Here is a 15,000-nt window from a genome sequence, read left to right on the forward strand (position 1 = left end):
CTAAGGCTGTGAATAGTTTACAGAACATTTATAAAGAGAAGGCCTTACAGCTGTTTCCAGGATATTTTATATGTCCTTTCATCAGAGATGGTGTAAGGAAATGTTTAGTCTGTCCATAGCACTTACTCAGCATTACCTGACACCTTTGGGTCTTTTGACACCAATACCTCTCATACCCTATATATGTATATATAATTATAATATAGGGTACCTAAGATACCACCATGCTAGAGATGGCAGTCAAAGCCTGACTCCAAAACTACATCAAGTATTCATACAGCACAAGGTGAAAAGACAAGTAGACAAATAAACTAGCAAATTACTGGATAGTCCCACGCAATTATAATTTTAATAATAATTATTACCTATAAGGTTTTTCTTCCCATGCTGGCCATTTGATATGATAGTTATTTCAAATAATGGTCTTATCCTTATTTATATAATAATAGGTGCATTAGGTATGATTAAAAAACATTCAGACAAATACATAACCAAAGCACTAGGACTTATGAATGTAGATAGCATACAGAAAATAGCACCTCTAGGCACCACATGCATCCTACATAAAGTGCTTTCAATACAATGAAAATAACAGCGCCAAAACAAACTGCAGCACATACCCAAGGCACACAGACCTGTGCTTGGTAATGCAGGTAATGCACATGATAAAAATAAGACTACTGAATATTAATGATATTATGTATATATATATATATATATATATATATACATATATATATATATAATAAAATAAAATAAATGCACCCTTTTAAAGCTTAGCCAGGCTCATGGGCCCGGTTTCCCGGTTTCTATGTGTTCCCCAGCTGGATGGGACGCCAGTCCATCACAGTGTTACTCATTTTTGCCAATTGAGTGGACTGGAGCAACGTGAAATGAAGTGTTTTGCTCAAGAACACAACGCGTCGTCCAAGAATCGAAACCACAATCTTGCGATCATAATGCTGACATCCTAACCACTAAGTCACGCGCCTCCACACACACACACACATACACATTCTCATATCCTGAGTTTAATTTTCCTCTTTGTACCACCAAACCTATATGTATGTACATATTTATATATTTAATAAGAGCTTGACTCAGCTCCAGATGACTTAAAGTTTAGTAGGTTCACAGGATGAACCTATCTTGTCAGGTATTTAGATAGATTTGAGCCTACAGACATTTGAGTCATAGGGAACTGAGCCAAAGTGTTATTGAATAATACATGCAACTCCTACTAAATGTGTTGAATGCCACTTTCTTTTATTTCTCCACTCACATGTGTATGTGTGTGTATATATATACATATATCACCTTGATCACCTTGACTGACCAGTCCGTCGGGCGTCCACTTGACACTGTTGATCACAGCACACTGTTCACTCCTCTCTGGATCACACCTAACTTCCTCATCCACGTGATCCCAATCGCCCTCCTGAAATTGTAACTCCACCATCGTGGAGGCCTTCAAAGACATTGTTTCCGCTTGCGCGGGTACCACTCAACAACTGCACGGATCCACCAATTATCGGTGAGCCGGGCGACGTGTCCAGCCCATCTAAACTTGCTGCGTGTATTACAAACACACTTTTTGTTTTCAAAAAGTAAACACAAATCTCTCTCTATATAAATGGCAGTTTGTCTGTGTGTGTTTCTGTGTGTCTGTTTGCTTGTACCCTCACCCTGACCACGGCTTTCAACCGATTCTGATGAAACTTGACACACACATAGCCCAATGTCATAATTCAAAACTAACACAGCGAAAATTTTGAAAAGTTCCTCCAGTTCTGAAAAAAAATCGATAAATTCGACATGGGGTCGAGAATCAGAAACACGAACCACAAACTGTCATGGGGACGCAACTCCACCTTTTTTAAATCTCAAAAAAAAATTTACCATTATTTTTTTCCATTTTTTTGCTGTTTTTTGGCTATAACTCTCTAAAAATGCTTTATAGTTATTTCCCTTACAAACCTGAGCAACGCCGGGCGATACTGCTAGTGGTATATAAATGTAACTTAATTTAAAATGTATCATAACAGTTATTAGAATTGCAAGCATACTCAAAATAAATTTATATATTTAGAATTGTGATGACTTACAGCAAATGGTGCCTAAAACGATGAACCCATTATTGCAAGTGTAAAAAAAAATGCTCATTAAAAAGTGGCGGCAAAATAGTTTGAAACATGTAATATATCTACTTTCAGACTTCTCCATTATGTTATATTCCTGTCAACTCTTCATCTACTGCCTTCATTATTTTCTCATCTATTTCTCACTCCCTCTCTCCTATTCACTGTTGTGTACTGGCCTTTTTCTTCAATTCCCCCCACCATCACTTCGTATCACTCTGTCACCATGACATCTGTGGAAGAGGAGATGGCTAGCTATCATTATCTTACCTTCATATCATTCTTGTTATCACACATCTTTATTGCTTATTTCCCTTTGCTCTCACATTAGCCATCCCATATCACTCTACGCATTGTTGGCTTACACCATTCTCTGCCATTTCTATTATTTCCCTTTAATGACCCCACTTGTCATTGTCTCTCTTTCATGTCTCCCCTTTCATCGTATTTTCTCTTGCATTCTTACTCATATTCTAATCCATTCTCTTGGTTATGTCTGTTGTGAATAAACGGAAACAACTTGGAATAGAAAGGATTTATTATTAGTCTTACAGAGGATAAGACTACATCTTTAGTGCTGGTGCCACAATAAAATGCACCCAATACACTCTATTTGGTTGGTGAGTCTTGTCACAAACATGACAACCTTGCTAATGCTGGTGCCATAATAAAATACAACCAGTACACTCTGCAAAACGGTTTGTTTAAGAAAGAATATCCAATCGTAAAAATCATACCAGATGAAATGTAAAAGCAAGATGCAGTAACTTTGAATAGGAGCTGACTCGGACCGGTCTAACAAATGCCAGATATTGAAATGGATGTAAAATGACAATGTTGATGGTAATGATGATATTGATGATTTTATGCATATTTAAGTATTTTACATATATGTAAGTATTTTATATATAAAGTACTTTGGAGGGTCATTAACCAACCAAAACATACACATGCAGTTTGTATTTCATTTCTTTTAATTATTGTTGGCTCACTTATTAACTCATCAATTTTTTAGTGAGTCATGTGATGAATTGATCACATTGGTCACCTCAGTCCTTTCACCACAGCCAGTGACATTATTGAAGATGTGCCCTTATCTGCCCCTCATATCACTGAGCACCTCCTGTTAGCTTCACACTAACTGGAAGTGCATATCAATGTGAGGACACGGGCACAAGCTGTAAGGAAGGGAATCGAATGGACTGACTGAATGAATGATCAAAAATTGATCGGTTAATAATTTAGCTCGTTAACAAATACTAAGAAAAAGAAGTGAAATGCAACCTTGTATAATTGAAGAACTGACCCACCCAAAGTACAACATCCATTTCAAGTCACAATTTTTCATCAACAATCTTGCAAAACAAATATGAAAACAATATCCATATTTACGTACATATGTATATATATGTACATATATATATATATATATTTTTTTTTTCAACTATAAATAAAGGTGTCTGAGGGACACCACCATGCTGAAATAGCAGTCAAATCCTGACTCTAAAAGCCACCAAAAATGTTCATATTGCACCACGAGATAAGACGGTTTATTTTGTCTCTCTGTTTTATCTTGTGGTGCGATATGAACATTTTAGGTGGCTTTTAGAGTCAGGATTTGACTGCTATTTTGGCATGGTGGTGTCCCTCAGACACCCTTATTTATAGTTGAAAAAAATTATTACCTTTGTATGGTATTTTTTCCCATGCTGGCTACTTGATAATATCGATATTTAATATCGATATTATCCTTATTTATAAATATATATATATATATTATATGTTAAGGTGTAATTTGAGTTTATTTTCTGTAAAATTGTATGTCTTCAACCACCATGTTTTATATGAATACAGGATGTAATTTTTTTTACTCTTTGCTGTGTTTCTACAAAAAATACCATCATTGCCATTATTGCTATCGGTGCTGTAATTCAATGAATGTCCTTCTATTTTTTAGACCGTTGTTTTCCATTTCCATTCTGAAAACACATTTCCACTGAATTTCTTTTGTTTTTATATATTCTTTTTTCTCTACCAGGGTAATCTATAAAACTATTGTAGTAATCATTAAAACCTTCATTATTTTGTTATAATCATAAAAACCGAAATTTATAATTTTTACTATAAAATTTACTTTCTGTGGATTCTTTCCAGCAACAAGGGAAAATTCCTCTGATAGACTGCACACTTATTGAAGATCCCAGTTCTGAAGTTTTCCTCGTTGATGAAGACAGTAAGTTCAACTTTAAAATAAGATGGAAAATGGATGGAGAAATTTGTAAGATTGCTTTTGTGTGTGTCTTTCCTCATTTTGTGAGGGAAACTTGTTTGTTATTTCTAGCATCTTCAGTGATTGTGCAAAGGATCTTTTCTTGACTTGGTGAGAATTTATTTTAGGTTACAGAAAGCTAAATCAATGTAAGTTTGTCTAATTTGGTTAGTGTATACTAGTACTGCACATCAACATTATTCTAAGTTTTCTGAGTTGTGCACAAAGTTTATTTTGTAACCATGAAGTCTTATGTTCTATTTCATAACATGGCACCCTTCCACTGTAACTTCAGCTTGATCAATGTTTTATGAATGGAATTAGTGTACAATTTGTAAAAGATAAAGATCCCTTCAGGCATGAACGACCATGGGATTGCATCTAGAAAGTTTGCCACTGAGGCACAAGTCCAGTCAAGGTTGTTTATGGAAGATCAGCAGTCGTCCATGCATACCAGCCTCCCCTCGACATGCCACTGATGCATCCAAGGGAAAAGTAAAGGTCAATACAGCTTGGTACCAGTGACGTCGCAACTCATTTCCACCACTGTGTGAACTGAAGAAATATGAAATAAAGTGCCTTGCTCAAGAACACAACACCCAGCCTGGTCCAGGAATCAAACTCACTACCTCATGATTGTGAGCCCGACACTCTAACCACTGAGCTATGCACCTGCAATTTGTAGACAGAAACTATTGTGTGTTTGTGTGTGTCTACATGTGCACATACTCACTCTCTCTCTTATACACAAACACACACACACAAACACTCACACTCACACGGATATTGGTGCAGCCACGGCTACATGGGTAAGGAGTTCACTTTGGAACTATGCGGTTTCTGGTTCAGTCCCACTGCACAACATCTTGGGTGAGTGTCTTCTGCTATAGACCCTGGCAGACCAAAGTCTTGTGAATGAATTCGGTAAATGGAAACTAAAGACGGCGGCGAGCTGACAGAAATGTTAGCACACCAGGCAAAATGCTTAGCGGTATTTTGTCTGCCATTACGTTCTGAGTTCAAATTCTGCCAAGGTCGACTTTGCCTTTCATCCTTTCAGGGTCGATGAATTAAGTACCAGTTACGCACTGGGGTCGATATCTAACCGACTTAATCCCTTTGTCTGTCCTTGTTTGTCCCCTCCATGTGAGCAATAAAGAAATAGGAAACTAAAGACCATTGTGTATGTCTGCATGGAAAATCCTTATACTTCCTTAGACAGGGGACAATGTATATGTATGATGGAATCTTCCATTGAAGATGATGTATGATTGTGCTGTTTTACTGAACATGATTTACTGTGAAAATGATTTGTTTATAATGATCAAATGTATAAGCTGTACATTAGCTCCCTCCCCCATCAAATCAACGTTATCTGTGCAGGTACTCAAGTGTGTCACACATATGATGTCGAAATGATTGCAGAGCAATGTGAAATGAAGTGTTTTGCTCAAGAACATAATGTGTCACCCCGTGCAGGAATCAAATCCACAATCTAGCAATCATAAGGGCAACATCCTAACTTAGTGCTTTTCAACATTTTTGCTGGAGCGGAACCCCAAGGAAATATTCCACTGGCTCGAGGAACCCCTGTGCAATAATTTAATAGTCTTTTGCACACATATCTGCACTGGAGAATTAAAAATTACTGCCGATTTTAGCAGTTTTGTAACTTCTTGCGGAACCCCTGGACTGTACTGGTGGAACCCTAAGGTTCCGTGGAACCCTGGTTGAAAACCACTACCCTAACTGCTAGGTCAAGTGCCTTCACACAATATCATCATCACCATCATCATCACTGTTTAATGTCCGCTTCCCATGCTAGCATGGGTGGGACAGTTTGACAAAAGCCGGCCAGGTAGAAGCCTGCACCAGACTTCTGTAACCGTTTTAGCAGGATTTTTACAGCTGGATGCCTTTCCTAACACCAACCACTCAGCAGAGCGGACTTTGTGCTTTTTATGTAGCACAAGCACAGGTGAGGTCAGTTTTGGCAAGGTTTTTACAGCTGGATGCCCTTCCAAACGTCAGCCACTTTACAGTGTAGACTCGGTGCTGATATATATATATATATATATATATCCCCTATATAATTATGTATGCAATTTATTGAAACTGATCTTCAGGTAGTGTTCTTACCAGAAGATTGCAATGGTATGAAACTCGAGTCATTAAATAAAAACTATATACACTACATCTATTAAGCACTTCCCTGTCATTCATCCAAATAATTCCATGTTCATATATGTATATGTTTGTATGTATGTATGTATGTATTTATGCATGCATTCATGCGTGTATGTATATGTGTATGTATGTGTGTGTGTGTACATGTGTATGTATGTGTGTGTGTACATGTGTATGAATGTGTGTGTCTCTGCGAATGTTTCCATTCTTCCTTTATACATGAGGGCATTGATCTAAAATCAGTGTTGTTTCCTTGATATCTCAGTCACTCAGAAGCCTATAAGAATTGGGTCCAGAAACATAATAATACTGCTTCTATACATGAAAAATTCCCATTGGATGATTTGAACTCTTATTTTAATGTTTAAAGCAATCAGTTCAGTTATTATTCATGTGGGATATATATATATCATCATCATCATCATCATCATCATTGTTTAACATCCATTTTCCATGCTAGCATGGGTTGGACAGTTCTACCGGGGTCTGGGAAACCAGGAGGCTGCACCAGGCTCCAGTCTGATTTGGCAGTGTTTCTACAGCTGGATGCCCTTCCTAATGCCAACCACTCTGTGAGTGTAGTGGGTGCTTTTTACGTGCCACCTGCACAGGTGCCAGAGGGGCCTGGCATCTGCCATGATCGGTTGGTGCTTTTTATGTGTCACCGGCACAGAAGCCAGTCGAGGCAGGTGTGTGGAGGCGCAATGGCCCAGTGGTTAGGGCAGCAGACTCATGGTTGTAGGATCGCGGTTTCGATTCCCAGACCGGGCGTTGTGAGTGTTTATTGAGCGAAAACACCTAAAGCTCCATGAGGCTCCGGCAGGGGATGGTGACGATCTCTGCTGTACTCTTTCGCCACAACTTTCTCTCACTCTTTCTTCTGTTGGCCTGCTCGCTTAGCCAGTGGGGTGGCATCAATTGAAGGCTAAAACAATGCGAAACGCATTGTGACCAGCGATGTTTAGCAACATCTGATAGCCTGGTTGGTCATGGTGATCACAGTGATATATATATATATATATATATGTATTTCTTTATATTCATGTGTGTGTGAGTATGTGTGTGCATACATGGATTAAATTATAGGGCAAATATTAAGAAATCCATTTTATATTTTTGATTAGCTTTTTTGATGGTAATAATAAACTACATATTTTTTATATTAATGCTTTGAGCTCAGAAAGCAGATATATGGGCTCAAAATTTTACTGACATTAACTGCAGAAAGTGGTTTGACCCCATGATTTTGATAACACCTCTCCTTATGCTGTGAGAAGTAAATGCACCCCTAGTGACACTTACAAAAGACAATTTTTCAGATTTTTCTTAACTTATACACTTATTTCATCAAATACCTCTTTACAGAACAAGAATCAAATACAATTAGTTGTGGGTATGATGCATTTAGTGGTGGTCTGATAACCATACCTATTTCTTTATTTACCACAAGGGGCTAAACACAGAGAGGACAAACAAGGACAGATAAACGGATTAAATCGATTACATCAACCCCAGTGCGTAACTGGTACTTAATTTATCAACCCTGAAAGGATAAAAAGTAAAGTCGACCTTGGTGGAATTTGAACTCAGAACGTAGCGTCAGACGAAATACCATTAAGCATTTCGACTGGCATGCTAACGTTTCTGCCAGTTCGCCACCTACAATAACCATACCTACAGCAGATATTGAAAAAGTATTGCAAAAGCAGAAAATATTGGTTCTGTTTTTTGGTGGATTATTAACATCATTACAGGAATGATCATAAAATTTAATTACAGTCAAAAACTTAAATTCTATTCTTGATACAATGTATCATATCATAGGCTCATGTTTATCAAGATTTGCTTGATCCTAATCTTTTACCCATCTCTGTCTTGATAGTCTATCCTAGTGACATCTCATGTCATCTGTTGACTGATTCCTAATGTCTTTGAATGCCAGTCAATACAATCGCCATCATATCTAAGAGTCCACAGTAGAGTGTCACAAACCTTATTTCTCCTTATGTCTCTGATTATGTCCAGCACAGTGAACTTTTCTTTCTATAATGCCTAATTCTTTTGGAAGATGATTGTACAATCTCTCTTAGCCCAAGTGATCTTTCTAGGACACATTTAAAATGACGCAAATTGTGCATATGTAGGAGCCTTGCAACATAATAGTAAGCCTTCTGGTTAATTTTATGGTGAAAGAGTCATAAAGTAGCACAGACTAAACCACCATATATGCCTTGTGTGATTGCTCCATCATCACAGATGATTGCCATCTCCTTGACCTTCCTTGTTGTCAATGGCATTTCTAGTGGAGGCACATGGCCTAGTGGTTAGAGCGGCGGACTCACGGTCAAGGGATTGCAGGTTCGAATCTCAGACCGGGTGATGTGTGTGTTTATGAGCGAAACACCTGAGTTCCATGTGGCACCGGCAAAAGATAATGGCGAACTTCTGCTGACTCTTTCGCAACAACATTCTCTCACTCTTTCCTCCTGCATCTTGCAGTTCACTTGCAACGGACCGGCGTCCCATCCAGATGGAGAACCTATACGCCAAGGAAACCGGGAAACCGGCCCTTATGAGCCAAGCATGGCTCGAGAAGAAACAAACAATACCATTTCTAACTTTCCATCCATGACCTCTTAGATGACTGTTCAGTCCCACTGCAGATCTGCATAGTTTGGAGCATAGGTTACAGACAAAAGTTTTAACCCCCTGCTGGATTGATCAGGTCACTTTGTAGGATGATAAGTAGTTACCCTATCAAAGTTTCAAATGTTCTTGACTCAAAACTGAACCTTCTCACTGGTTAGGTCAGCACACATTGCCACTCGTCCATCACCGTAGCACTTTCAGGAGATGGAATGACAAATGAGCTCACCATCAAGAGTCATATGTACACTAGTTGATTATAGTAGTAAATACTTGTACTTTCTGGGTCTCTGTAATTACTACCTTGGGACAAGTAATCAAGTAATATATATATATATATATGTGTGTGTGTGTATATATATATATCATCATCATCATCATCGTTTAGCGTCCGCTTTCCATGCTAGCATGGGTTGGACGGTTCTACTGGGGTCTGTGAAGCCAGAAGGCTTCATCCGGCCCAGTCAAAATCTGGCAGTGTTTCTACGGCTGGATGCCCTTCCTAATGCCAACCACTCCGTGAGTGTAGTGGGTGCTTTTTACGTGCCATATATATATATGTATATATATGTGTATGTGTGTGTGTGTATGTGTGTGTGTATATATATATATATATATTCCATTGAGGTCAACTTTGCCTTTCATCCTTTCAGAGTTGATAAATTAGGTGCCAGTTGCGTACTGGGGTCAATCTAATTGACTGGACCCCTTCCCTCCAAAATTTCATGCCTTGTGTCTAGAGTAGAAAAGAACATATATATATATATTATATATATATATCATTATCATCATAATCACCATTTGATGTTTGCTTTCCATGCAGGCATGGGTTGGATTGTTTTGACAAGAGCTGATGAACTGGAATATTGCATCATACTCATGAGACTGCATTGGCATGGCCTCCTAATGCCAACCACTTTACAGAGTTTATTAGGGGTGGGGCTTACAGGCCACTGGCAAAGCCACCAAGTAACTTGCAAGACATGACCCACAACTGAGGGGAGAGTTGTATTGTGAGAAGTGGTCTTGTGCCAGGTGATGAGATGTTAAAGTATGATAGAAGGACAAAAAGGGGGTAGTGCCTTGCTGTAGAGGAGATACATGACTACCCCAGTTGGAAAAATAGAGAGGCAAGAGACAAAGAAAGAGAGGGAGAGAGAGAAGGAAAGAAAGGGGGAGAGTTTGAGAAACTAGTGAAGAAGATATGTTGGGACAGGGACGTGACTGCAAGTGAAGTGAAACAGAGGATTGAACAGGGTGAGTGAGTGGGAGATAAATGCAGGGAGAGTGTTGAACGCAGTGGAGAGGAGGTGTTTAGGAAGATGTGTACATGTACATGTATGTGAATGTTTGTAATAAGTGTATGAGTGAATGGTTTCTTTTAAATCACTTTTAATGCAGTCAATGATTTCCAAGAATTCTAAAACAAAGCAATAATGAGAAATCAAAACATAAACGTAAAACATGAGATATGGCATAAAATTGGTTTTGAAATGTTTCAACAAATAATAAAGAATCAATGGATTAAGAAGGCTGAAACATTATCTACAAAGCTGGCAGAAACGTTAGCTAAAGCGATGAGCTGGCAGAAATGTTTGCACGCCGGGTGAAATGCTTAGCGGTATTTTGTCTGCCACTATGTTCTGAGTTCAAATTCCGCCAAGGTCGACTTTGCCTTTCATCCTTTCGGGGTCGATAAATTAAGTACCAGTTATACACTGGGGTAGATGTAATTGACTTAATCCCTTTGTCTGTCCTTGTTTGTCCCCTCTATGTTTAGCCCCTTGTGGGTAATAAAGAAATAAGAAATGTTAGCGCACCGGGTGAAATGCTTAGCGGTATTTCGTCTGCTGCTACGTTCTGAGTTCAAATTCCACTAATGTCAACTTTGCCTTTCATCCTTTCAGGGTCGATAAATTAAGTACCAGTCATGCACTGGGATCGATATAATCGACTTAACCTCTTTGTCTGTCCTTGTTTGTCCCCTCTATGTTTAGCCCCTTGTGGGCAATAAAGAAATATGAAACATCATCTACAAATATGGTAATAATGTTACCTGCAGGATTTGAAGAATGTTTATATTAATTTGAATATTTTTTTATGGTTGATATTTTTGTTTAAATGTCTGCTGTTATTAAGGCATCGTAAACATAATATTTTGTTTCTTTTGTTTGTTTAGCTTATTCTTTAGACTCGGTTGGCAGTTTTGGCAGTCAGTCACTTGGTCCAAATGCATTGGGAAACCAAACTGATGGAAAAGATCGACCAGATCATCATGGTCTTGAATTCCGTCTTATTATAGATTCAAAAAGTGGACCACCATTAACACTGTCCCTAGTGGCAGCAACCCCACAAGAAAAAGCTGCTTGGTGTAGTGAGATTAGTCAGGTAAGAACTACATTTTTGTTGTTATACTTAAAAAAATAAAAAAATTCTTTATTCATAATACTTTTTGAAATAATCAATTAGAAGAGGTCTTATTGTGATTATATTTTTAATCTGTCTTGATAAACCTTCAATTTACAAATGGAAAAAGAAAAAGACATAATCAGCATTTTTTTAGATAGAATTGAAATACGTTTAGGTTAAGCAAGTGTTTTCCAATCATTATAGTCTTTTGAAAACCCTTGAAATACATTCACATTTAAAAGAAAGCCTACATAAAAATCACTATTTTTAGTAAATGTTTTCTTTCTTTGTTATAAAGTCAAATTTCATGAGATTAAACAAATCATAAAATTGTCTTTAAAAGGTTTGGTTGCACTAAATTCATCAGATATTACAAAGGAAAGTTAAAAAATTTGAGAAATTGCTTAATATCATATTTTCCCTACAATTCACCACTTTTACCCATAGGATCTCACTACTTCCTGCAAGTGGCAAAGATTTATTACATATACACAAACTGAAAGAAGCCCGTTGCATATATATATATGTATGTTTGTGTGTCTGTGTTTGTCCCCCCAACATCGCTTGGCAACTGAAGGTGGTGTGTTTACATCCCTGTAACTTAGCGGTTTGGTAAAAGAGACCGATAGTATAAGTACTAGGCTTACAAAGAATAAGTCCTGGGGTTAATTTGCTCGACTTAAGTATATCAACTAAAGGCGGTGCTCCAGCATGACCGCAGTCAAAATGACTGAAACAAGTAAAAGAGTATGTGTGTGTGTTCAGAGAAATACTAAAAATATTCCCCCCCCTCATCACTTGACAACTGGTGTTGGTTTGTTTGCATCCCTGTAACTTTCAGTTTAGCAAAAGAAGAATGATTGAATAAGTACCAGGCTTTAAAAAAAATGTCCTGAGGTGAATGTGTTTGACTGAACCCTTCATGGTGGTGCCGCAGAATAGTTGTAGTCAGTGGCTGAAGCAAGTAAAAGATAAAAAGATATGTATTTTATATGTGATTTAAGACACCCAATAAATATTTGGTATGATTGTCAATGAAATGTTTTATTTGTTGTTCTGTTTGCAGTGCATTGAAAATCTTCACTACAGCGACCTTCTGAACAGCTCCATGTGGGAATCTTCATCAGTGACTATGCCACAGTCAGTTAGGTACACTAAACATTGCAATAATTTGAAATTAAATTATTTTAACTCTCTTGAACTATATAAAAGTTTTAAAAAAAAGGAAACAAGTTCATCTAAAGATAAATAGATAAATTTTGATGAAATTTTAAAATTAAAATATAAAACTTTAAAAAAAATCTATGATATGATTAATTTTTCCTTTGTCTTATTGTTAGTATAATAGAAATAAATTTATTTAATTACATGTATCAATTCTTTCGTAGAAGTCCAAATCATTGATCTGTTCAGAATTATTTGCTACCAGAATAGGTGTCTATTTATTTCAAAGATTTTTACAAAGATTCAATTGTCAAGAAAATAGTTGCTTTATGAGGTTTATACTTCATGGTTCTGGCCTGAAGTATTGTCAGTAAGGAATCAGCCTTCCTCCTTTTGTGTTTGTTAAAATGTATTTCACTCTTATACTGGAATATATCATTAGATTTACAAGGTGGGTAGGTGAAGCGTAAGGTTGAAGTGAACATATACTTCTGAATAGAACTCATCTAACCCATTCTACAGCTATACCAGTATAGCTTTCTTAATCACTGAAGTTATCAATATTTAAGAAATGTATCTTGATATAGGTATTATAAACAAAGATTAATATGTACCAAAATAATTTACTTAATGATTCATATTAGTGATTCCTGTTAACTTCTGTCATCGTTAGATGCTCAAGGGGTCATGTTAATTTGTAATATATTGATAACTAAATATTTCCATGGTTATAATTTTGTTGATTTAGATTATTGCAAAATATATATCGGTATATGATCATTTTTTCATCATTATAAAAAAGTTATATAATAAACCAAGAGGAATAATGGTTTGTTTTGAATAGGCACAATCCCCTGTTCTGTAGGAGTGGAGTATAGATGACTGAAGTGATCCAGTATTTACTGAGACAAAAAAAAAATTAAAAAATGAAGCCAAATGCACAAATATTTAAGGATTAGCAAAAGCATTGAATTGAAAATGTCGGAAGGTTTTCCTGGATATATGTTTATCTTACTTATTTTTTTTTTTTTCCAACTTTAATCACTTAAACAATATTGGCATTTTTTAAAATTTGGCACCTTCTCTCGAAATTATAAATTTATAGCATAATCAAGTTTATGTTGTAACTTTGTGTAGAATAGTATTTTGAATAACTTCTACAAGAATGTATTTTGCATGATTTATTTATGAATATATAGGGCTGACACCTGCTCTACAGTTTTCTTCATTCATTAACTGATTTCAGCCATTAGGCTGTGGCTTTGAAACAGTATTATACATAAGAGAAAACTTTTCTTTTAAAATATTTTCTAAAAACTTATTTTCTGCCAGATTTTTTTCTTCTTAAACATATGTGTACTGAATGTCATATGCATACTTAAATGGTTGTATGCATGTGGTCATATGGATGCAATATAATATTTCTTTACATTATACATAATGCATATTTATTATTGCTTCTATTATACACTCTTTAATCAAAATTTAAATTCAAATAATTTTATATAGTATTTAAATCATTTCATCAACCAGCCTTACTAATGTTATGCACTAACTTATATATATCCGCATGTGTATGTGTGTGTCTGTGTGTGTTGTGTAGTAAAAATAAATTTTAGTCAATAAATAGGCTTCATACGAATGTCTTGCTGGGGTGGGGGTCTTTGATCATCAGAAATGTAAAAGGAATAGATTAAAATTTCCAGTTATAAACATATTTCTAGATTCTACATATACTTAATTCGATCATGTATTGAACACTCTTATATGTTTTCATTAATAAGTAATTAATGATTCTAGATTTATTAATTATAAACCTCACATACAGTTTGTAAAGTTTTGCTTATATATCTGCATAGACATTAATGCCTATAAATACTTTAAAATATGAACGCACATGCGTGCACACACACACACACACACACACACATGTATTTCAAGCATCATTCTTTTCAAGTTTCACATTTTACATTAATACAGGCATCCTCTGTGTTACCAAAGCATTATGCTCACGAAAATCTTGCATTAATGTGGAATTCCATAATGTGAAACGCATTTTCTGTCTTTGATATTTCCATGTAACATGGAAGTCAAAAACAGATTCCACAATACAGAACTCCACAGAATGGCAAAATTTTCAGGAGTGCAACGCTTGTGCAACATGGGGGGTGTACTTTTACTCACTTT

General features: G+C 36.4%; 1 protein-coding gene across 6 annotated transcripts in view; it reads left to right on the forward strand.

The window, feature by feature from the left end:
* Window positions 1–15,000, forward strand: part of LOC115223847 (ras-specific guanine nucleotide-releasing factor 2) — a 670,879-nt gene that overhangs the window by 595,772 nt on the left and 60,107 nt on the right. For all 6 annotated transcript variants that reach the window (XR_003882837.2, XM_029794538.2, XM_029794547.2 and 3 more), the window contains 3 exons: window positions 4,293–4,371; window positions 11,420–11,628; window positions 12,716–12,798. Coding sequence is in view for 5 of the 6 variants with exons in the window: in XM_029794538.2 (XP_029650398.1) it covers window positions 4,293–4,371; window positions 11,420–11,628; window positions 12,716–12,798 (371 nt within the window). In the remaining variant the exon portion in view is untranslated. The remainder of the gene's footprint in view (window positions 1–4,292; window positions 4,372–11,419; window positions 11,629–12,715; window positions 12,799–15,000) is intronic.

This window comes from Octopus sinensis, linkage group LG2 (assembly GCF_006345805.1).
Source record: "Octopus sinensis linkage group LG2, ASM634580v1, whole genome shotgun sequence".
NCBI classification, from domain to species: domain Eukaryota; kingdom Metazoa; phylum Mollusca; class Cephalopoda; order Octopoda; family Octopodidae; genus Octopus; species Octopus sinensis.